The following is a 24,535-nucleotide window of genomic DNA, read 5'->3' on the forward strand; positions in this document are numbered from 1 at the left end:
TTACTTACTTATCATTACTGAATTCATCACTTCCGGCTGTCTGTCTTCCACAGCCTCCAGCCTCATCGTTTCCCAGCCCCGCACAGCCCGTTTTTACCTTCTCGCCAAAATCCACAAACACATCGGCCCTGGCAGGCCCATTGTTTCTGCCTGCTCCTGTCCCATGGAAATTATTTCCACGTACCTCGACTGCATCCTATCCCCCCTGGTCCAATCTCTCCCAACTTATGACCCAGATACCTCGCATGCCCATTGTCTCTTTAATGACTTCCGCTTTCCGTGCCCCCACTCCCTCATCTTTACTATCGATGTTCAGTTACTCTACACCTCCATCCCCCACCAGGAAGGCCTTAAAGCCCTCCGTTTCTTCCTCGACTGCAGAACCATCCAAATTCCCTCTACTAACAGTCTACTCTGCTTAGCAGAGCTGGTCCTCTCCTCACCAACTTCTCCATGGACTCCTCCCACATCCTCCAAGTCCAAGGCGTAGCTATGGGCACCCGCATGGGCCCCAGCTATGCCTGCCTCTTTGTACGGTACGTTGAACAATCCCTGTTCCAGGCGTACACTGACTCTATCCCTGAATTCTATCTCCGTTACATTGATGACTGCATCTGTGCTACCTCCTGCACCCATGCAGTATTCATGGACTTCGCCACCACTTCAACTTCAACTTCACCACCAATTTTCATCCTGCACTCAAATGTACTTGGACCATCTCTGATATTGGTGGTGAAGTTGATGAAGTCCATGAGTTCTGCATGGGTGCAGGAGGTAGCACCGATGCAGTCATCAATGTAAATGAGATAGAGTTTGGGTATAGGCCTAGTGTACGCCTGGAAAAGTCAAGTCAAGTCAAGAGAGTTTATTGTCATGTGTCCCTGATAGGACAATGAAATTCTTGCTTTGCTTCAGCACAACAGAACATAGTAGGCATTGACTACAAAACAGATCAGTGTGTCCATATACCATTATATACGTAAATACACACATAAATAAATAAACTGATAAAGTGCAAATAACAGATAATGGGCTATTAATGTTCAGAGTTTTGTCCGAACCAAGTTTAATAGCCTGATGGCTGTGGGGAAGTAGCTATTCCTGAACCTGGTTGTTGCAGTCTTCAGGCTCCTGTACCTTCTACCTGAAGGTAGCGGGGAGATGAGTGTGTGGCCAGGATGGTGTGGGTCCTTGATGATACTGCCAGCCTTTTTGAGGCAGCGACTGCGATAAATCCCCTCGATGGAAGGAAGGTCAGAGCCGATGATGGACTGGGCAGTGTTTACTACTTTTTGTAGTCTTTTCCTCTCCAGGGCGCTCAAGTTGCCGAACCAAGCCACGATGCAACCAGTCAGCATGCTCTCTACTGTGCACCTGTAGAAGTTAGAGAGAGTCCTCCTCGACTCTCTCTAACCCCCCTTCCCAAAAGAATGAGGACATCTCGGATGTCCTGGTATGGAACACCTCATCCTGGGCGCAGATGCGGCGTAGACGGAGGAATTGGGAGCAGGGGATAGAGTATTGGTGGGAAGAAGTATAGTCTAGATCAGTGGTTCCCAACGTGGGGCGTACGCCCCACAGGGGGGCAATTTGATTTTTAAGGGGGGCATCAGGTAAACATATGTAGTTTATGTTTCAGATGTTATTTTGAGTAAATTCCATTTTCTGAGAATTATTTATTTGTCTGCTCGTGCTAAAATATGGGGGGGGGCATCAGGATTTTAGAGGTGATTAGGTGGGGCATGGCCAAAAAAAGTTGGGAACCACTGGTCTAGATCAAGTCTAGATAGCCATGGGAGCTCCCTACTCTGCACAGGCGCAGACGCGACCGCCGGCTCCCTAGCTACCGGCGGCACCCGAGGGATGCGCAGGCGCAGTTGCTACCGGCGGCACCCGAGGGATGCGCAGGCGCAGTTGCTACCGGCGGCACCCGAGGGATGCGCAGGCGCAGTTGCTACCGGAGGCACCCGAGGGATGCGCAGGCGCAGTTGCTACCGGCGGCACCCGAGTGATGCGCAGGCGCAGTCCCCGAGCGACGGCACGTTGTCAATGCGCATGCGCCGTCGTGGCGACGGCGCCAGAGCGCCGCGCATGCGCGGTATCGAGCTCCGCGCAGGCGCCGTGGTGCCGGGGGAAGGGTTAGCGGGGGCGCCGGGTCCGCTGCTCTTGTGGCTCCGGCTGTGTCAGGTAAATGGCGGCTTCGGTTGCGCTGCGAGGGAGTGGCTTCCACACCCCAGGCGGCGGCGGCAGTAGCAGCAGTAGTAGCCGCGGCTCCGGCTCCGGCTCGACGCGCGGTTGCCAGCGGGGTCGGTGGGCGCTGGATCCGGGAGGGAGGGAGCGGCGCCGAGGGCCGGCAGTCCCGGGCCGGAGAAGGCCGCTTCCCCCGGAGCCCCTGTCTCCCCCCCCCCCCCGTCCATGTATCTCCCCCCCCCCCGACGCCTCCGTCTCCCCTCCTCGATGCCCCTGGCCGTCCTCACCGATGCCCCGTCTTCCCTCCTCGATGTCCCGGTATCTCCCTCAATGCCCCTCTCTCTCCCCCACCCCGATGCCTTTCTTCCCCCCATTCCTGCCACCTCAACGTCCTTCTTCCCCCTTCTCTCCCCTGATGCTCCCTATGTTCTTCTCCCCCCCCCGTATATCCCCCTTGATGCCCCAGACTCCTCTTTCCATGCCCCTCGTTCCCCCCCACTCCCCACCGATGCCTTGTCCATCCCTCTCTGATGCCCCCCTTCCCCCCCGATGCACCAACTCGCAACCCTTCCCCAGACCTTGTCATCCCCCCCATCCCTGGTCCAGTCCCCGCCCTAGTTCCCTGAACACCTTTTCCCCATCCTGACAGCTGACCCCCGCTTACCCACTCTCGGGTCGATCTCTTCCCCCTCCCCAACTGGGGCAGCTACTCCACGCTACTGGGAGGGGCAAGTGGAGGGGAGGGGGGCGTGTTGCGTTTGACTCACCGAGGGACAGTGAAACATTCAACAGGCCCGGCAATGTACACAGCGGGGGAAAGATTAAGGGGCCCAGGTCGTGCTCAGTCGTGCTGATCTGAGTTTCCATCTTTACTGAGTTCTCATGGGCTTGCGCTTCATCTAATTGGACTCAATGAAAGTTTACTGAACTTTTACATTGAAAAGTTTTTATTTACATGACTGGAATGTAGTGCAACAACGACCATAATCTTTTAAACACAACTGTTTAAAAAAAAAAGAAAAGAAATTGCCGTGAAATCTTGGGCCAGGAGTGAGGAGCAGATTAAACGCTCCAAGTGGATGACTTCTATTGAAAGGTTCATTGATCTGAGAAACATTGTTTCTCCCTCAGCAATGCTGTTTGGCCAACTGAGTATTTATTACGTTTCTTGTTTATATTTCAAGTTTTCAGTGTCTGAAGCATTTTTGCCTTTCTTTGACAGGGTCAAAGTTTAAATGGTTTCTGGAATCTGACTGACTTTCTTCAGCTGAATAATGGTTATGTGACTAGATTCTAGGTTTTGATCAAAGATCTTATAGCTATAAGATCTTTGGTTTTGATTACTGGGACACTTCATATCCGCACAGCACAAGCACAAGCATGCCCTTGATCTGGACGCAAGATAAAATTCGATACTTTGACTTTGTGAATTGGGAAAACTTCTTGTAGTTTAAACTTTAGATAACCTTGAACTTTTGTAAACAATTTCTCAGTTTATGTGTCAATGTCATTAGGTCAGCACAGTGGCAAAACAACAAGTTGCTGCTTTTCAGCTGCCTTACAGAGGCCCGGGTTCGATCCTGGCCTACAGGTGCTGTCTATACGGAGTTTGTACATTCTCCGGTTGCTCTGGTTTTCTCCTGCATTCCAAAGACATACAGGTTTGCAGGTTATTTGGCTTTGGTAAAATTGTAAATTGTCCGTGGTGCATGTGTAGGATAGTCTTAGGTGTGCAGGGGTTGCTAGTCGGCGTGGATTTGGTGGGCCGATGCGCCTGTTTCCGCACTGTATCTCTAAAGTTTAAAGTAAAAGTCGTGTTCAATGCTTTCCTGTAAATATGTGCTTCGGAGGAGAGGGCCATGTTTGTGTTTAACAGCTAAGTTAGAAATGTGCAGCATATGCTGTTGTTGATTTTTGTTTTCAAAAGTCAAGTATAGTTCATTGTACAAGTGTGGTGAGACACAGGTACTATGGAAAATGTTGCATGCAGCAGTATCACAGGCACAAACTCAGATAAACGCACACAAACAGAAATTATATATAAATCACACAGATTCTGCAAGACGGTAAAAGGAAAAGGACTGCAAAAAAAAACATTAGTGTGTAGCACAATTAGGAAAAAAATCTATGATAGTGCAAGTGATTTATTCAGAACCGTTTAGTACCTCTAATTTCCCTCTCCCCTGACTCTCAGTCTAAAGAAGGGTCTCGACACCTATACCTTTACTCTAGAGATGCTGCCTGACTCGCTGAGTTACTCCAGCATTTTGTGCCTATCTTCTCTGTAAACCAGCATCTGCAGTTGCTTTCCACACAGGTGGCTCCACTGACCACCTTCAAAATCAACTGCACTCGCAATCCGTCCACAGAAACATTTCAGCTTTCAAAATGTTTATACAGTTTTGAGAAGCAGAAACATGTATCTATATATGGTGAATGGTTCGATTGTAATCATGTATTGTCTTTCAGCTGACTGGTTAGCATGCAACAAAAGCTTTTCGCTGTAACACATTTGTAACACATGATGATATACTAAACTACGTTTTTAATCTTTAATTTAAATTGGTAATGAATGGGAGACATTGCCAACTGAATCAGAAGTTGCAGTATAAACTCCATTCCATCCTATCCAACTGGAGATCGGTTCTGAACTCCCTTTGGACTATAATTCATCGAAATTCACTGGACTTTATCTTGCAGTAAACTTTATTTACGTTATCCTGTATCTGTACACTGTGGACAGTTTGATTGTAACCGGCTTGATGTACAGTCTTCGCTAACAGGATAGCATGCGAAAATAAAAAAATAAAAGCATGTACATGTGACAATGAGAAACTAAGCTGAACTCTGTTTCTGTCCACAGACCCTGGAAGCCATGGAGGTGGGCCACATCCCAGTGTCTGAGGGTCTGCCTCACGCCAGTGACATGACTGAGAAAGGCAGGAGCTACTCCACGTCTCAGTCGAAGCCCAGAAGCATGAACGCATACCCGCCGGTCTGCCGCTTTTACTCTCGGGGAAAGTACTGCCAGTTTGGCCGTAGGTGCCGGTTCCTGCACGAGCACCTGGAGCCACGGACGGCTCCGGGGGCGCCTGACAGCCCGTGCAGCGGTGCCACCGCCGCGGAGAGCGCCCCCCAGTGCCAGGGCGGCGCCGAGTGCCCCTCAGATGGCGGCACGGTGCGGTTTGCTGAGGACCCGGCCGCGCATGGCCGAACGCGGTTTGGAACGCCCAAGCCGCAGCCGCAGCCGGCCCCCAGAGACAGAGCGAGGAGGCCGTGCCGCTACTTCCTGAACGGCTACTGCGTGATGGAGGAGCGGTGCCGCTTCTGGCACCCTGAGAGGTTGCCCGCCGTCAGGGACCCCCTGGACCACGAGCCCGCCCGCATCAGCCTGAGACCACCGGGGCCGCTCATACGGTCGGCCGTCCCCCGTCCCGCCGTGGTTAAGGACGAGGTGAAGCTCACCGAGCTGACCCAAGAGGTTGCCCGCCAACTCCGAGACACTGAGATCAGCCAGCTGTTGAAACGCTTCCCCAAGGACCAGCTCATCGTTCAGAAGAGCGAGGATGGGAAGCAGACGTACTATCGCATCGTGGTGGAGCCGACCGACCCCGACTGGGTGAGTCCTGCACTCTCTACGCTGTGTGGATCGTGCGATTTGAAGGAATCCGGCACTTCGGCCCACCGGGTCCACGCCGACCATCGATCACCCATTCGCACTAGTTCTATGTTATCTCACTTCTTCATCCACTCCCTACACACTAGGGGCAATTTACAGAGGCTCATTCACCTACAATATGGGGAGAAGGCAGGAACGGTGTACTGATTGGGGATGATCACATTGGTTGAAGGGCCGAATGACCTACTCCTGCAACCATTGTCTATTGCCTATTGTCTTTGGGATGTGGGAGGAAATGGAACACCTGTGCGAAAGCCATGTGGTAATGGGGAGAATGTGCAAACTCCACACAGACAGCACGCTGACCATCCATCACCCGTTCACACTAGTTCTGTGTTCGTAAGTTAGTGTTATCGGAGCAGAATTAAGCCATTCAGCCCAGCACGTTTACTCCGCCACTTAACCATGGCTGATCTATTCTTCCCTCTTAACTCAATTTTCCTGCTTTCTTCCCATAATCCCTGAGAGTTTTTAACGTTCTCTCTGTGACCATGTGTTTTTTTTGCCGGGTGTTCCGGTTTCCTCCCACATCCTAAAGATATACAGGTTAATTGGCTTCTGTAAATTGTCCCGAATGTGAAGGATATAACTAGTGATCACTATTCGGTATGGACTTTGGTAGACCGAAGGGCCTGTTTCCACACAGTATCGCTAAACAAACTTCAAAACTTTTTTTTAAGAAGGAACTGCAGATGCTGGAAAATCGAAGGTAGACAAAAATTCTGGAGAAACTCAGCGGGTGCAGCAGCATCTATGGTACGAAAGAAATAGGCAACGTTTCGGGCCGAAACCCATCAGACTGATGTAGGGTGGGGGGGGGGGAGGAGCTGCTTCTCCTCCAATTTCCAGTGGTCTTCAAAACTGTTCACTTCATGATTCAAAAATGACCCATTTGCTCTATTGTTCCTGCTCTAAACATTTGGCAAAAAAAATTAGGACTTGATCCACTTCCTTCTTTGGAACCATGCAACTCTTCTTATAATCCATCCCTTAGACAGAAATCTGAGGTATAGAGGTGGGACTAGAATGTGTGGGGAAGACACGAGACTTGTGATCCATTAATTTAATTAGGTTCACCTGTATATTGTGCAATATATTTTAATAAAAGGAATTAAAAATGTCATGGTCGTACAGCATGTAAGCAGGCTCTTCAGCCCAATTTGCCCACACGACCAACATGCCCCATCTACACTAGTCCCACCTGTATGTGTTTGACCCATATCCCTGTATCTATCCAAATCTTTTTTTTTAATGTTGTGATAGTACTTGCGTCTACTACCTCTGCCGGCAGCCTATTCTATGTCCACTGGGAAGAAAGAGACACTTTAGTTGTAGATCTATCCCGAGTAAGTGCAGTCTATCCCGAGTAATTGCAGATTTAAAAAAATAATGCAGGTGCTTAGAAAAATACAAAGTGCTGCGAATACTCAGCAGGTAAGGCAGCATCTATGGACGAGGAACAGTTAAGCTGTCAGGGCAATGTTGGTGTTCTCAGATCTGACAAAATATCATTGAGCTGAAACGCCCTGTTTCTCTGTGGAAATGCTGCCCGACCTGCTCAGCGCTTTGTTTTTATCCTCCCCCCAGCTTGCAATACATTACAGTAAACCCCCGCAATAACGGACTGGTGAGGGAGTGAGTCCATTGTCTGCTGTAACCGAGTGAGGGGGGGGGTAAAGGTTTAACCCGCGGTTGGGAGGGAAGAATCTGGGGGGATTAAACGAGCAGGAATTCACAGGCCGGGGAGCCGCAGAGCCCACGTGCGACGGTGACGGACCCGGTACACATGCCACCTTCATCCTGCTCACTCTCTCCGCTCTTGTCATGGGCAGCTTTCACCGTGTGGTGGCTGGGGGGGGGGGGGGGGGGGGGGGGGGTGCAATGGGAGCCTCGGTCCACTATAACTGAAATCCACTCAATAGTCTGAAGAAGAGTCTCGACCCGAAATGTCGCCTATTTCCTTTGCTCCATGGATGCTGCCTCAACCCGCTGAGTTTCTCCAGCATTTTTGTCTACCTTCCACTCAATAGAGATCAGTTAGTGCGAGGGTTTACAGTATTCAGTTTGTGCATTGCATTGTAGAGCAGATATATTGGACTCAGTGCAATGGTACAAACTCACTACAATGCCATCCCTGATTATACCGATCCCCACAGTTTGTCTACCATCCCTAATACAAGTCTCACATACACCCAGTGGTCTGGCTTCATTAAACAAGCCAGAACAAAGGTGGCATGGTGGCGCAGCGGTAGAGTTACTGCCTTGTAGCATTTGCAGTGCCAGAGACCCGGGTTCGACCCCGACTACGGGTGCTGTCTGTATGGAGTTTGTACGTTCTCCCCGTGACCGTGTGAGTTTTCTCCAAGATCTTCGATTTCCTCCCACACCTACAGTTACAGTTTGTAGGTTAATTGGCTTGGGTAATGTGCGGGGATCGGAGATCGGAGCGGACTCGATGGGCCGAAGGGCCTGTTTCCGCTCTGTATCTCTAAACTAAGCGATGAATCCTAATATGACGAAGGGTATGAAGAAGAATCTTGACCTGAAATGTTACCTATTCCAGAGATAGACAATAGGTGCAGGAGTAGGCCATTCGACCCTTCGAGCCAGCACAGCCATTCAATGTGCTCATGGCTGACCATCCCCAATCAGTGCCCCGTTCCTGCCTTCTCCCCATATCCTCTGACTCTGCTAATCCTCTCTCATGAAAGCATCCAGAGAACCTGCCTCCACCGCCCTCTGAGGCAGAGAATTCCACAGACTCACCACTCTCTGTGAGGAAAAAGTGTTTCCTCGTCTCCGTTCTAAATGGCTTACTCCTTATTCTTAAACTGTGGCCCCTGGTTCTAGACTCCCCCAACATCGGGAACGTGTTTCCTGCCTCTAGCGTGTCCAAACCCTTAACAATCTTATATGCTTCAATGAGATACCCTCTCATCCTTCTAAACTCCAGAGTGTACAAGCCCAGTTGCTCCATTCTCTCAGCATATGACAGTCCCGCCATCCCGGGAATTAACCTTATTGACTGAACTGCTGAGTTGCTCCAGGATTTTGTCTGTCTTTTTCAATCCTAATATTAATTCATCTGTAGATCTTCAGCCAACCCTGGTGTTGAATTTCCTCTAATCTGCATAGCAAGCTATTTTTGCTCTTCACTCTTCTGTAGTGTTTCATTGCTGCCAAGTTTGCAGCTGTAGCCATGTGTTCATCTATAAACGTTCTACAATTGCACTTCTTCCAAGGACTGCTTAAAAACCTGATCCCTTTGCCTTTACTTTTACGCAGATGATAGCCAGTTATATATGCCACTCAGGAAAGAAGACGACTATTCTCTAAAATCACTTCTGTCTTGTCTTGAGGACATTAAGTCCTGGATGGCCTTAAACTTTCTGGGACTTAATGAAAAAAAGACAGAGGTGATTTTGTTTGGCCCCAATGGCTGCTATGAACCTCCCTTTGTTGACTTGGGTCCACTGGCATTGTCCGTAAAGCCAACAGTTTTAAACCTGGGTTTTAGGATGGACGGTGATTTTAAACTAGATAAACAAATAGGCGCGGTGGTTAAGTCCAGCTTCTTTCACCTAAGGAAGCTGGCAAAGGTGAAGCCCATCCTCGAGCGGCAGCATTTTGAAACAGTAATCCATGCCTTTATTACATGTAGGCTGGATTACTGTAACGCACTCTACTCTGGAGTCGCACAAGCTTCATTGGCTCGTCTCCAGTTGGTTCAAAATGCTGCCGCTCGCCTTTTGACCGGAACTCGAAAGAGGGAACACATTACGCCAATTTTGGCCTCCCTTCACTGGCTCCCAGTGCACTTTCGAGTTCATTTTAAATTCTTTTATTTGTTTTCAAATCGTTGAATGGGCTTGCCCCGCCTTACCTCTCTGAGCTGCTCCACCTATATGCTCCACGGTCTAAGCGGAAGCTCAGAGGGGATAGAGCCTTTTCTGTTGCTGCTCCGGCACTTTGGAACACTTTGCCGTTGCACATCAGACAGGCCCCCTCACTGTCCATCTTCAAATCCTCCCTAATAACTCATTTTTATTCTCTGGCTTTCGACACTGGCTGAGACATTGCTCCTGTTCTTAGTGCTTTTAATGTCTTTTCATTTTTACTGTTTTTAGTCCTTCGTTTTACGGTTTTTAATGGTTTGTAATGATTTTTTGTCCATGAGTTCTCATGTACAGCACTTTGTGGCAACTGCGGTTGTTTAAAGCGCTTTATAAATAAAGTCTATTATTATATTATTATTATTATTTAATTCCTGTTTTCATAAGACGTAGGAGAAGAATTAGGCCATTCGGCCCATCAGGTATGCTCTGCCTTTCTTTTTCCCTCTCAACCTCATTCTCTTGCCTTCTCCCTGTAACCTTTGACACCCTTCCCAATCAAGATCCTATCAAAGGTAGACAAAGGTGCTGGAGAAACTCAGCGGGTGCAGCAGCATCTAAGGAACGAAGGAAATAGGCAACGTTTCGGGCCGAAACCCACTGAGTTTCTCCAGCACCTTTGTCTACCTTCAATTTTCCAGCATCTGCAGTTCCTTCTTAAACACAAGATCCTATCGATCTCCGCTTTAGGAATACCTGGCCTCCACAGCCGTCTGTGGCAATGAATTCTGCAGATTCACCGACCCCCCCCGGCAAAATAAATTCCTCCTCATCTCCACTCTAATGGTATGCCTTTTATTCTGAGGCTGTGCCCCCCGGTCCTGGGCTCCCCCAACATTGGAAACGTTCTCCACGTCCATGCAATTCAGGCCTTTCATTATTCCGTCGTTTTCGATGAGGATCCTTCTAAACTGCAACGTGTACAGGTCTAGAGACTTCCAACGCCCTCCATACGTTAACCCACTCGCTGGAATTTAGGAGATTGAGGGGGGATCTTATAGAAACTTACAAAATTGTTAAGGGGTTGGACAGGCTAGATGCAGAAAGATTGTTCCCGATGTTGGGGGAGTCCAGGACAAGGGGTCACAGTTTAAGGATAAAGGGGAAATCCTTTAGGACCGAGATGAGAAAAACATTTTTCACGCAGAGAGTGGTGAATCTCTGGAACTCTCTGCCACAGAAGGTAGTTGAGGCCAGTTCATTGGCTATATTTAAGAGGGAGTTGATGTGGCCCTTGTGGCTAAAGGGATCAGGGGGTATGGAGAGAAGGCAGGTATAGGATACTGAGTTGGATGATATTTTCTATGTTTCTATGTTCCTGGTATCATTCTCATAAACCTCCTCCGGGTCCTTGCCAATGCCAGCACATGCCTCCTCAGTTACAGGGCCCCATTACCTTGGCTTGCAACCCCCCCCCCCCCCCAATCTATAACCCATCATTAACAACCCTTACTTATTCACTTTGTGAATTAACTGGTTGGTGTTGAGTTTTTGCTTTCCACAGCCTGTCCTAACATTACTAAGATAGAAACAAAGTGCTGGAGTAACTCATTGGGTCGGGCAGCATCTCTGGGGGGGAAGAAAGGATGAAAGTTTGTAGACCCGAAACGTCACCCATCCTTTTTCTCCAGAGATGCTGTCTGACCCGCTGAGTTACTCCAGCACTTTGTGTCAATTATCGGTATAAACCAGTACCTGCGGTTCCTTCTTGCACATCCTAACATTCCAAAGTTGATTCTTATTCTCTCCTTCTCTTACAGCCTTTTGATTTGAAGGAGCTGGACATTCAGATTTCGTTCCCGGACGATTATCCTTTGGAGGTAAGAAGTCATATTGCCGACAGCACAAAGTGCATGCTGGAGCTGTATCTGTTGCCACATTCTCTGGGGCATTATGTTACAATGAAAGGCAAGTTGTGGCTGACCACACTAATCTACGACACAAACATCACGGATTGTTTTTGGAAGAATGTAACAAACTTTATTCCTTCCGTCAGTAAGATCAATTCTGCTATATTCATCAACATAGTTTAGTTTAGAGATAAAGCGCAGAAACAGGCCCTTCGGCCCACCCAGTCCGCACCGACCAACCATCCCCCGCACATGAACATTATCCCACACACACTAGGGACAATTTACACATACACCAAACTAAGTAACCTACATGCCAGTACGTCTGTGGAGTGTGGGAGGAAAGTGAAAATCTCGGAGAAACCCCACACAGTCACGGGGAGAGCGGACAAACTCCATATAGACAGCGCCCGTAGTCGGGGTGGAACCCGGGTCCCCGGTACTGGAAGGCAGCAACTCTACCGCTGCGCCACCGTGCCGCCCTGAGTCATAGAGTCATAGAACTATAAGAAGAGTTTACACTAATAACCTTATGCTATGTTGATCTACCCACGCTAAGTCACATTTCGATGACTACACCTGCAGAGGAACTGAAGTAGAAATGCCTAAATTACAGCACAGAAATGGGCCCTTCAGCCCATGATGTCTGTGCTGAGGATGATGCCAAGATAAGCTGATCTCATCTGTCTATATGTGATCCATATCCCTCCATTCTCTACATATCCCAATGTGCCTATCTATATGCCTCTTAAACACCACTATTGTATCTACCTCCACCACCTCCCCTAGCAGAGCGTTTCAGTCACCCACCACCCTCTGTGTAATAAAAAATACAGTGGAACTGTCCGCAGGGGTCATTCAACTCGACCCCTGACCTTCAGTAGTTGAGGGAGATGTATTTCTGGCCACACCTACTGCTTTCACCTTGTTACGATTAGATCTACCAGAGGTGCGATACAGGTCCAACGCCGACTCTTCCGGCCCCCCTTGGTTCCAGATGCTTTCTGGATTGTCCGTTTTGCCGGACCCACAGAGGTCACGGCCTCTGAGAGGAGCCGTGCAGTACTGGTACGGCCCGCCAGGGGGCTGAGGTACCGGGCCGCAACGTCGGCCTCGGAAGTTGGCTATGAGAATGGATCTGCTGGCTCTGGCCGGGCCAGAGTTCCAGAACCCCGGCCGCAGGGGGCAAATCGGTGGTGGACCCGTGCTTCCCACTCTTTCTCCCACCTCAAATACGGTAGCATGTTGCTTGATTCTCTTCATCTCTCTCTTCTTCTAAGGTGTTCACTTTGGACATTCCCGAGGATCAGGATCTGCCAGCGTCTATGGCAAGGTAAGAAGAAATGAGGATTAAAATACTGAACCATTGGCATTGGTGTATCTCCTCAGCATAGGCTTGGACTGAAAACCCCTGTGCTGTAGTTCAAGCCCGAGCTGTTTGCCAAAGATAAATGAATGCTTCTTTACTTTCACTGTAAAATCTTACTTGAGTGGCCGTAAGAGCCTATTAGTGTCATCTCAATGTAAAGAAGAAACAACTTGCCCCATTTATATGTAGACCAAAGATGCTGAAATCTGAAACAGCGAGTGGAAGAACCCAGTGTGTCAAGCAGCATCTGCGGAAGCAGAAGGTATGCAACTCTGCACAAATTCAATTTTTCAAGATTTTAACAACAAGCCTAAGTGATACCTAAGTAAGATCAGCTATGATCACATTGAATGGAAGGCTACGCTCGAGGGACCAGGAGGCCAGTTCCTGCTCTTACTTTAGTGATACAGCGGGAAGCAGGCTCTTTGGCTCACCGACTTTGCGCTAACCAACCTTTGTGTAGAAAGAGTTGACCCTCAGGTTCCTGTTAAATCTTGCCCCCTTTACCTTGAGCCTATGTTCTCTGGATCTTGATTCCCCTACTCTGGGGAAAAGATCTGTTTTATTCTGGCCTTTTCTCTCCTTCAATCCCCCCCCCCCCCCCCCCACACACACCCATCGTCCCCCGCACCCCTATTCTTCAGTCTGACTCAAAACATTGCCTATTCCTTTGCTTCGGAGATGCTGCCTGACTTGCTTACTCCAGCATATTGTGTCTGTCTCTGAGCATTTACCCTGTCTATTCCCCTCATGATCTTACGAACCCGTGTAAGATCGCTCCTCATCCTCCTGCGCTCCAAGTGTTGGGATTCTAATGGGGATAGCATCCAATCGTCTGGAAAATCTACCCCAGTCTGGCACCAACGTGTGCTTGGAGTTTTACCATGTTCTTCATGTCTCAAATGGTTGTTCATTTCCACTAAGTCCTGGTTTTGAGGGCCGCTTCACAAGGTTACCTTCTGCCCTCTCCACCTCAGGCACGTGTGCAAATCCTCAGAGGAGTGGCTTCAGGCCAAACATGCCACCAACAGGCTGACAGGAAAACTCGAGCTGCTGTTTCGTCCTTACCTGCGGTGGCTCGATCGCAACCTGGAGAAGCTGTTCATCGAGGGAGCCAGAAAGGTAAGACCATGTTCAGTGACACCCTGTTCAGTGACGTCTTGCCCGATGGGAACAAAATAAGGCACTTGGGAGATGAAAGAAAGAAGAAAACATATCACAAGCTGGTCTATTCTCAGTGTCTCGTTGTGTCAGAATCGATACTTCCCAGCTGTCAGACTGTCCACTGATTAAGAGGTGTTTTTCTAACTGGTAATTGAAAGGTATTCTGCAGAATAAGTTGCATCTAAATCTGAAGTAAACTAAGATTCAAGAGAGGAGTTATGTGAAGAAGGGTCCCGACCTGAAACATCACCTCTCCATATTGTCCAAGGATGCTGCCTGGCCCCTTGAGTTACTCCAGCACTTTGTGCCCTTTATTTTCTAAAGCACAGTAGCACAGCCATAGAGTTGCTGCCTTACAGCGGCAGAGACCTGGGTTTGATCCTGACTACGAGTGCTGTCTGTACGGTGTTTGCACGTTCTCCCCATGACCTGCGTGGGTTTTCTCCGGGTCCTCCTATTTCCTCCCACACTCCAAAGACGTGCAGGCTTGTAGGTTAATTGGCTTTGGTAAAGATTGTAAATTGTCCCTAGTGTGTGTAGGATAGTGCTAGTGTATGGGGATGGCTGGTCGGCACGGACTCGGTGGGCCAAAGGGCCTGCTTCAGCACTGTATCTCTAAACTAAAGTAAAAGTTGCACCTAATCCTAAAGTAAACTAAGTTTGAAGAGAGAGGTCGTCTGAAGGAAGGGTCTGGACCCAAAACGTCACCTATCCATGTTCTCCAAGGATGCTGCCTGACCTGCTGAGTTACTCTAACACTTTGTAGCCATTTTTTCTAAAGTATACTAATTTGATTTTGTACTGTAAATCTCTGGTCATCTACTTTCTGATTGTTTGGAAATACAGAATGTTTGGCACCTGGTTCGCCTGGGCACAGATTAATAATACAATGCCCTTCGTACATTGGACCTTTGAATATGTTTGTGGGATCCTGCTGCTCGCAGTTGTGAGGTTGGGTTTTCACGTTGGTAAAATGAATACTTTTGGCATTACGGAAAATCTTAGACACATGCAACAACTTGTCTGTGCAAAATTTGCAGCCAGATTAGTCATATACCTGACTACCTGAACATTGAAAGTCGTTCATTAGTTTAGTTTAGAGATACAGCTCGGAAACGGGCCCTTCGGCCCACCGAGACCGCGTTGACCAGCCATCATCATACACTAGCACTATCCTACACGCACTAGGAACAATTTGCTATTATACCAAGCCAATTAGCCTACAAACCTATACGTCTGGAGTGTGGGAGGAAACCGGAGCTCCGGAGAAACCCCAAGCAGGTTACGTGGAGAACGTACAAACTCCGTACAGACAGCACCCGTAGTCGGTGTCTGAACCGGGTCTCAGGCACTGTAAGACAGCAACCCTACCGCTGTGCCACTGTGCTGCCCATTAATTTCTGCTTTATTAATGAATTTATTAGTGATTTCTTGCTTCCACGCCACCATCTCCACACATCCACATTATCCAGTCATGTCAAGAGTATTTCATTGTGTAGGAAGGAACTGCAGATGCTGGTTTGAACCGAAGATAGACACAAAATGCTGGAATAACTAAACTGTGGGACAGGCAGCATCTCTGGAGAGAAGGAATGGGTCACATTTCGGGTCAAGACAAGTCTCAACCTGAAACGTCGCCCATTCCTTCTCTCCAGAGATGCTGCCTGTCCTGAAGAGTATTTCATTGTCATACATACAAAGCATGGTAACAGGCTCTTCAGCCCACCTTGTCAATGCCCCCTCTAAGATAGTCCCATTTAGCCTTGTTTGACCCATATTGTCAAATGTCCCCACAACAAAACAATGAAATTCTTTACTTGCAGCAGCTTAAATGGCCTGTAAACTCAATATGGATAGATAACATATAATAATCACAAATTCTATAAATTAACTAGACCAAGTGCAGACCCGTTGGGTCTGTTCACCCAACGTGCGGTTGTGGGGGGGGGGGGAGGCGGCATGCACACACAAACTACCCCCCCCGCACTAACGCTAATTACCCCCCTTGATATTATATTATTATATTAATTTGCTCCTTTTACCCCATAACCACCCTATCTACTGACGCATAGCCCCCAACTTGCAGTCACATCTAGAGAGGGGGGGGGGGGGGGCGGGGGTAGAGAGTTAGGGCAGAGAGAGAAGGGGCAGAGACAGAAGGGGCAGAGACAGAGACACAGAGAGAGGGGCAAGAGGGACAGGGGGGTGGAGAGGAGGAGAAGAGGGAGGGTGGGTGAGGGGGGGAAAGGTGGGGGTGGAGGGGAGGAGAGGAGAGAGAGGATGAGAGTGAGGGGGTGAGGGGAGGGGGAGAGGTGAGGAGCAGGGAGGGTGGAGGGAAGGGGGTGGGGGTGTGTGGAGGGGAGGGGGGTTTAGGGGAGGGACGGTGGGGGAGAAAAAGAGGGGCCCAAGAGAGGGGGGGGAGGAGAGAGGAGAGGGAGAGGAGAGGGGGGGAGAGGAGAGGAGAGGGGGAGAGAGGAGAGGGGGGGGGAGTGAGGGGGTGTGCTGAGAGAGGGGAGGGGGAGAGGTGGGGAGAGTGCCTTTTTATTTCAACCCAAACCCTCCAAACAACCATTTGCAGGCAGTGCTTTTTTTCCTTTAACCATATTTTCATTTTCAAACCACATTAAGGGTACTTACTCACAGTAGTGTGGACATGTGTTCAGTGTTATTCACAGCTAAGAGAAACGTGACCCTCTGCCTTCCTCCAACTTGCAGACTAATTGAGGCACACCACTTTTTGGTTTTATAGTCCGTTTCCCCTGCCGCCAACGGGGGCAGCAGAGAGAATGGGGAATTTTGTAAAATCATTAATATCTCTGTCATTTTTCATCGACTGGAAAAATCCTCGGCACACATGCGGCGGAGGGGGGCTCTGAGCGAGGTGGCCAAAAATGACGGCCGTAGGTGGTGGCGTTCTCTCTGAAATCGCAGCACAGATCGCCAAAACCGATCAAGAACAGACTTTTAGTAATATAGATATAGATAGATAACAGCAATGCTAATGCATAAATGAAATCCCAAGGTCCTTGGTGCAACCAGAGACAGTCGACAGATCCCCGATGGCAGGAGTGAAAGGAGAGGTCATTTGGTCCATTCACAATCCATTCCATCACTTGTAGAATACAGAACAGCACAGCACAGGATCAGGCTCTTTGGCCCACGATGTCTGTGTTGAACATGATGGCAAGTTAAACAAATCTTCTCTGGACTTGATCGCCATCCCTCCATTCCCTGCATGTCGACATGTCTATCTAATCTGAAGTCAATTTCAGTCTGAAAAAGGGTTCCAACCTGACAAGTCACATATTCCTTCTCTCGAGTTGAGTTACTGAGTTACTCCAGTGCTTTGTGTCTATCTTCAGTATAAATCAGCATCTGCAGTTCCTTCCTACACATTTTGCCAATACAAAAGCCTCTTAAATTGCACTATAGTATCTGCCTCCACCACTACCCTTGGCTGCCCAACATGTTTGCTGTGGACAAAGCCATGCTGACCCTCCCGAATTAGTTTAGTTTACTTTAGAGATACAGTGTGGAAACAGGCCCTTCGGCCCACCTAGTCCGTGCCAACCGGCGATCCCAGCACATTAACACTATCCTACACACACTACACAGACAATTTTACCAAGCCAATTAACCTACAAACCTGTAAGTCTTTGGTGTGTAAGTATCCTATTCTCTCCAGCCTCCTTTCCTCTTTATTGCGGAGGTGAGATTAATTATTGTGGAGAATGCTGCCAATATGATTGCGGTTTTGAAAACTAACATTTCACGTTTTCTACCCTATCCAGATAAAGAGGGATTTGGACGTGGAGAAATCCGGGATTCGCTTTGTACCGTTCCAGGACCTCCAGCCGCGCCTGGCGGACGCGCGGGTTCTGCAGTCGACAGAAGGGCCTCTGTGCCCCCGGAAAGAAGATGTGGTCAGGGGGTTGTCGCAGCAGCTTCAGCAGACCAAGTTCAACGAGGCAGAAAGCCCAGAGTTGAGTGGCAGTGAAGTCAGCTCTGGTGAGGAGGTTGATGGTTGTTCAAGGACTGATGCCGCTCGCAGGCATAAACCCCTCCCGGCTGGCAATGGGAGCGGGCAGCTGCCGGTAGAGTCCAACAGCAAGGGCCTGCACAAGGGAACAGCAGTGCGATTTGTTGGCTTTCAGCTGGGAGAAGGGACAGCGACACTGGCCGCTCTGCAGATCACCGTGTCGCTGAAGTGCAGCAGGTACGATCAGCGTTAGTGGCGTGAGAGTGAATCCACATAATTAATTGTAAGATGCAGAAACCTTTCTACCCATTTGTGTAATTGGGCTTTGGTGACGCTGCCTGCCTTCTTGAGGCAATGCCTCCTATAGATCCCTTTGATGGTGGGGTCTAAGCTCATCCCTACAAGCCTACAAATGTACACAACACCATCTGTAACTCTTTGAAAAGTGCTTCACTGTTCTGAAGAAGGGTCTTGACCCAAAACGCCACCCATTCCTTCTTTCCAGAAACGCTGCCTGTCCCGCTGAGTTACTCCAGCATTCTGTGATTGTTTTACATAGAGAAAATTTTCCATCATTGTAGGACGTCTCAGTCTCTCTGAGACATTGTGTTTTTCCTACCAAAATATTGACTCTTCCGTGAATTTCTTCCTCACCAAACTTCCCAAATCCCTTGCATTCTCCTCACTACTTGCTTGCCATCTAAGTTTACATCTTTGGGGGAATAAAATTGGTACATCCTTTGATAATCCTCTGTTGTTGATAACAATGGCAAAATATCTGAAACCACGCACAAATCCTTGTGCAAACTGCCAAACTGAAGGCAGCTCCTCTGTCGACCAGCTCTGTTAATATATTACTCTCAATCCACTGAGACTTCATTTAATAACCTTGCATTGCATTAAGTGCTTTATGAAAATCTAATTCCGCTACATTCACTGATTTTCCCCTTGTGTGTTCTGGGGCGGCCGAGTGGGGCTGCTACCTCGCAGCGCCAGAGACCTGCTTTCAATCCTGACCTCGGATGCTGTCTGTGTGGAGTTTGCACGTTCTCACTGTGATCGTGTGGCTTTCGTGCTCCGGTTTCCTCCCACATTCCAACGATATGCTCTGTAAATTGCCCCCCCCCCCCCCCCCCCCCCCCCCCCCCCCCCCCCGTGCATAGGGAGTGGCTATGAAAGTGGGATAACGCAGAACTAGTGTGAATGGGTGATCAATGGTCGGCATAGACCCAGTGGGCCGAATGGCCTGTTTTCGCGCTGTATCTCTAAGCAACTCTGCCAGTCACAGCTTCCAAAACTTACAAAATTCTTAAGGAGTTGGACAGGCTAGATGCAGGAAGATTGTTCCCGATGTTGGGGAAGTCCAGAACAAGGGGTCACAGTTTAAGGATAAGGGGGAAATCTTTTAGGATTGAGATGAGAAAAACATTTTTCACACAGAGAGTGGTGAATCTGTGGAATTCTCTGCCACAGAAGGTAGTTGAGGCCAGTTCATTGGCTATATTTAAGAGGGTTAGATGTGGCCCTTGTGGCTAAAGGGATCAGGGGGTATGGAGAGAAGGCAGGTACAGGATACTGAGTTGGATGATCAGCCATGATCATATTGAATGGCGGTGCAGGCTCGAAGGGCCGAATGGCCTCTACTCCTGCACCTATTTTCTGTTTCCAAGATAAATCACAATAGATTTGTCAAATACTCTCAAACTATGCTGATTGTGTGCAACATATTATGGTTTTAATGAGGCACTGTTACCACAGACTGGATAACCGATTCCATCAATCCAATACAACTCTATTAAACTCCAGAGTTGCAAAGGCAGTTTGATAACTAGCACATTTGGACATGAGACGAGTGCAAAAATATCATGAATATTGTAGTCAGTGGCCTGAAATGTTCACTTGTTTTTCTCTCCACAAATATTGTCTGCCCTATTGAGTATTTCTAGTATTTACTGTGGTTTATTTTTTTAAATTTTCACGTTCTCCCTGTGACCGCGTGGCTTTCCTCTGGGTGCTCTCGATTTCCTCCTACATCCCAAAGACGTGTGGGATTTGTCAGTTAATTGGCCTCTAAATTGACCCAGGTGTGTGGGGAGTGAATGAGAAAGTACAGTAACATCGAACTAGAGCGAACGGGTGATCGACGGTCGGCATGGACTCGATGGGCCGAAGGGCCTGTTTCCATGCTGTATCGCTAAAATTATAACTTGAGGTATGTGGGTCTCAACTACTGAAACTAGTGTGAACGCGTGGTCAGCGTAGACTCGATGGGCTGAAGGATCTGTTTCCATGCTATCTCTCTAAAATGGAAACTAACTTTGGATACGTGGGTCACGACTGCTGATATTTTCTGTCACTCCCTGTTCGCAGGGTGCCTTAATTGTTATTTTTTTTGGTCTAGTAATTGAGTCGAAAACCAAATGGCAGTGACGATTGAGGAGGGTCTTGGCATACGACAACCTCCAGCTTTTGTTGAACTGACCACTGTTCACTTTCTGTTCAAAGATGCAAAGTGGCTGTCGACCTGACCGTTTCCCAGAAGCAGCCTTGTTCTGCAAGCTGTGAGAAATGTAGCACGGCCATCAGTGCCACCTTCCAGCCCAGTGTCCTCCACGAGAACTCGGATGTCATGGGTTACCTGGACCTACATGGATGTGTTCCTGTGGATTTGATCGTACAGGAGAGTTCCTTCTCCGTGGGCTGCCTCAACTGCTCCAAGGAGGGAGATTTACAGGTCAGTTCATAAAGCGGGAGCCTTTTCTGAATGTCTTACCTGTTGGCGTTTCCAGTGGTTTTTCCTCCTCTTATGGTCATAAAAGGTTCTGACCATAAGACATAGGAGCAGAATTAGGCCATTCGGCCCATCGAGTCTGCTCCGCCCTTCCATCATGGCTGAACTATTTTTCCTTCTCAACCCCCTTAACCCTTGACGCCTTTAACTCTAGCAAAATGCTAGACCCTTCTTCAGACCAGAAACATCATCTATTCCTTTTCTCCAGCGATGCTGCCTGACCAACGAGTTACTCCAGCATTTTGTGTCTACCTAAGAAGGTATCAAGAACTGTGTAGGAAGGAACTGCGGATGCTGGTTTAAACCGAAGATAGACACAAAATGCTGGAGTAACTTAGTGGTACAGGCAGCATCTCTGGAGAGAAAGAATGGGTGACGTTTTGGGTCAAGACCCTTCCTTTCTCTCCAGAGATGCTGCCTGTCCCGCTGAGTTACTCCAGCATTTTGTGTCTACCTAAAAAGTTATCAATCTCCACTTTAAAAACACCCAACGACTTGGCCTCCACTGCTGTCTGGATTCCACAGATTCACCACCCTCTGGCTAACGAAGTATAGTGGAGATAGACCTTTGTATTGTGATATTATGTATGCCATATTGATTTGGCACCTTGAGAAAGCAACAGGTTTTGGGCATCTGGATCAGTGACTCCCAGCCCTTAACATCCACAGTCTGAAAACTAATCAAACATTTGGACTTGCAGCCCATTTTGTAAGTTGACACTATAAATGAATTGATAATTCTGTCAAAATGATTTGATTTCATAAACGTTTTAATTTGGCATTGTAGTTAGTCACAAAATGAAAACATTAAATAAAAATACATTTTTCATAACTTGGGAGCAGCACGGTGGCGCAGTGGTAGAGTTGCTGCCTTGCAGCGCCAGAGATCTGGGTTCAATGCTGTCTATACAGAGTTTGCACGTTCTCCCCATGACTTGCGTGGGTTTTCTCCGAGATCTCCCGTCTCCTCCCACACGCCAAAAATATACAGGTTTGTAGGTTAATTGACTTTGGTAAAATTGTAAATTGTCCCTATGCATTAGTGTGCGAGGATCGCTGTTTGGGGTGGCCCTGGTGGGCCAAAGGGCCTGTTTCTGCACTGTATCTCTAAACTAAACTAATTGACAAACAAATATGAAGTAAATTTTTAATTACATTTTGAACCCCCCCCCCTCCTCATAGCCCAATTTCGTGGACCAGTTTTGGGGAACAGCCAACGGTTGGGAAGCAGTGATCTAGATGATGTATGCGTGCGGTCTGATATTCTAGGGAGGGATTACTGACAACCTTAGATTACAGCAGAACAATCAGAGAATTCTAAAAGGGCTTCGTCCACAACGGAAGCCTGTGTTTCCCATTCTGATACTGATACTGATTTAAACTCCTCTGTATCTCCAGGTCTTTGTGTTTGCTTCCTATCTTTTATATTTTCCCTTTAAGATTGTGTTTGACCCATAACCACCTCATATTAGATAGCGAAGGAAAGCAAACCCATGCTTCAGAGTCACAGTGTCACTTTGCCAAGGCATATAGAGTCTTAAAATCTACAAGGATAGACACAAAATGCTGGAGTAACACGTGGGTCAGGCAGCATCTCTGTAGAAAAGGAATAGATGACGTTTCAGGTCTGAAGAAGGGTCTCGACCTGAAATGTCATCCATTCCTTTTCTCCAGAGATGCTGCCTGACCCGCTGAGTAACTAGCATTTTGTGTCTATCTTTGGCGTAAACCAGCATCTGCAGTTCCTCCCTACATAGTTAAACTCTGTGATATAGGTTGAGAGACTATTTTTGGTGTAGTTTTACAATCTAAGGAGTTCAGTTCCAGATTAGGTTTCGGAAGTGCAAAGGAACTTGGGAATGCTGGTGCAGGATTCACGAAAAGTTAATTTACAAATCGAATCGGTAGCAAGGAAGGCAAACGAAACGCTAGCATTTATTTCAAGAGGACTAGAATACAAAACAGGGATGTAATGCTGAGGGTTTGTAAGCTGCTGGTCAGACAGCATTTGGAGTATTGTGAGCAATTTTGGATCCCATATCTGAGGAAGGATGTGCTGGGGCTGTAGAGTTTTACGAGAATTATCCCAGGAACGAGTGGGTTAACTAACATAGGATGAGCGTTTGACAGCACTGGGCCTCTACTCGCTGGGGTTTAGAAGGCTGAGGGGAAACCTCATTGAAACCTACAGAACAGTGAAAGGCCTGGATACAGTGGATGTGGAGAGGATAGAAACATAGAAATTAGTTGCAGGAGTAGGCCATTCGGCCCTTCGAGCCTGCACCGCCATTCAATATGATCATGGCTGATCATCCAACTCAGTATCCCGTACCTGCCTTCTCTCCATACCCTCTGATCCCCTTAGCCACAAGGGCCACATCTAACTCCCTCTTAAATATAGCCAATGAACTGGCCTCGACTACCCTCTGTGGCAGGGAGTTCCAGAGATTCACCACTCTCTGTGTGAAAAAAGTTCTTCTCATCTCGGTTTTAAAGGATTTCCCCCTTATCCTTAAGCTGTGACCCCTTGTCCTGGACTTCCCCAACATCGGGAGCAATCTTCCTGCATCTAGCCTGTCCAACCCCTTAAGAATTTTGTAAGTTTCTATAAGATCCCCTCGCAATCTCCTAAATTCTAGAGAGTATAAACCAAGTCTATCCAGTCTTTCTTCATATGAAAGTCCTGACATCCCAGGAATCAGTCTGGTGAACCTTCTCTGCACTCCCTCTATGGCAATAATGTCCTTCCTCAGATTTGGAGACCAAAACTGTATGCAATACTCCAGGTGTGGTCTCACCAAGACCCTGTACAACTGCAGTAGAACCTCCCTGCTCCTATACTCATGTTTCCACTAGTGGGAGAGTCGAGGACCAGAAGGCACAGCCTCAGAATTAAAGGATGTTCCTTTAGGAAGGAATTGAGGAGGAATATCTTTAGTCAGAGGATGGTGAATTTGTGGCATTCATTGCCACAGAAGGTTATGGCGGCCAAGTCAATGGATATTTCTAAGGCAAAGATAGATTGATGTCATGGGTTATATGGAGAAGGCAGGAGAATGAGGTTAAGAGGGAAAGATAGATCAGCCATGATGGAATGGCAGAATAGACCTGATGGACCGAATGGCCTAACTCTGCTCCTATCACTTCTGAATATTATTATTTTGTGTACAGCGAAAAGCATTGTTTTGCACACTATCGCATCAAATCGTATAAAAGTATTCATAAATACAATCAAGCCAAACTCAAATACAACAGTTAGAGCAAAGGGAAAGATACAGAATGCACTATACAGTTTTCAGCAGGGATAGATACAGAGTGCAGTGTACTGATCTCAGCAGGGAAAGATATGCAGTTCAGTATGTAGTTCTCAGCACAGTAGTGCAACAGGTTCAGAGGCAAAGTCCAATGTTTGCAATGAGCTATAGGTGAATGGGACTGTACAATACCTGATGGAACTTTGCACTGTAAAGTAAGTAAGTTTATTGGCCAAGTATTCACATACAAGGAATTTGCCTTGGTGCTCCACCCACAAGTAACAACATGACATACAGTGACAGTTACGAATGACTCAGAAAACACAAAACATTAATAATAATCAAACATTAATGATAAAACACCAT

General features: G+C 47.8%; 1 protein-coding gene across 3 annotated transcripts in view; it reads left to right on the forward strand.

Annotated features, from left to right (window-relative positions):
• Window positions 1–2,085: 2,085 nt before the first annotated feature.
• LOC116968325 overlaps window positions 2,086–24,535 on the forward strand; it is a 34,393-nt gene continuing 11,943 nt past the window's right edge. Inside the window, exons 1-7 of one of the 3 annotated variants that reach the window (XM_033015074.1) lie at window positions 2,086–2,187; window positions 5,054–5,809; window positions 11,523–11,582; window positions 12,893–12,945; window positions 13,959–14,103; window positions 17,937–18,361; window positions 20,630–20,858. In XM_033015074.1, coding sequence (XP_032870965.1) covers window positions 2,092–2,187; window positions 5,054–5,809; window positions 11,523–11,582; window positions 12,893–12,945; window positions 13,959–14,103; window positions 17,937–18,361; window positions 20,630–20,858 — 1,764 coding nt within the window. In that variant the 5' untranslated portion in view covers window positions 2,086–2,091. Of the gene's footprint in view, window positions 2,188–2,967; window positions 3,134–3,154; window positions 3,287–5,053; window positions 5,810–11,522; window positions 11,583–12,892; window positions 12,946–13,958; window positions 14,104–17,936; window positions 18,362–20,629; window positions 20,859–24,535 lie in introns of those variants that run through there. The other 2 variants (XM_033015076.1, XM_033015075.1) reach the window with 2 other exon arrangements.

This window comes from Amblyraja radiata, chromosome X (assembly GCF_010909765.2).
Source record: "Amblyraja radiata isolate CabotCenter1 chromosome X, sAmbRad1.1.pri, whole genome shotgun sequence".
Taxonomy (NCBI): domain Eukaryota; kingdom Metazoa; phylum Chordata; class Chondrichthyes; order Rajiformes; family Rajidae; genus Amblyraja; species Amblyraja radiata.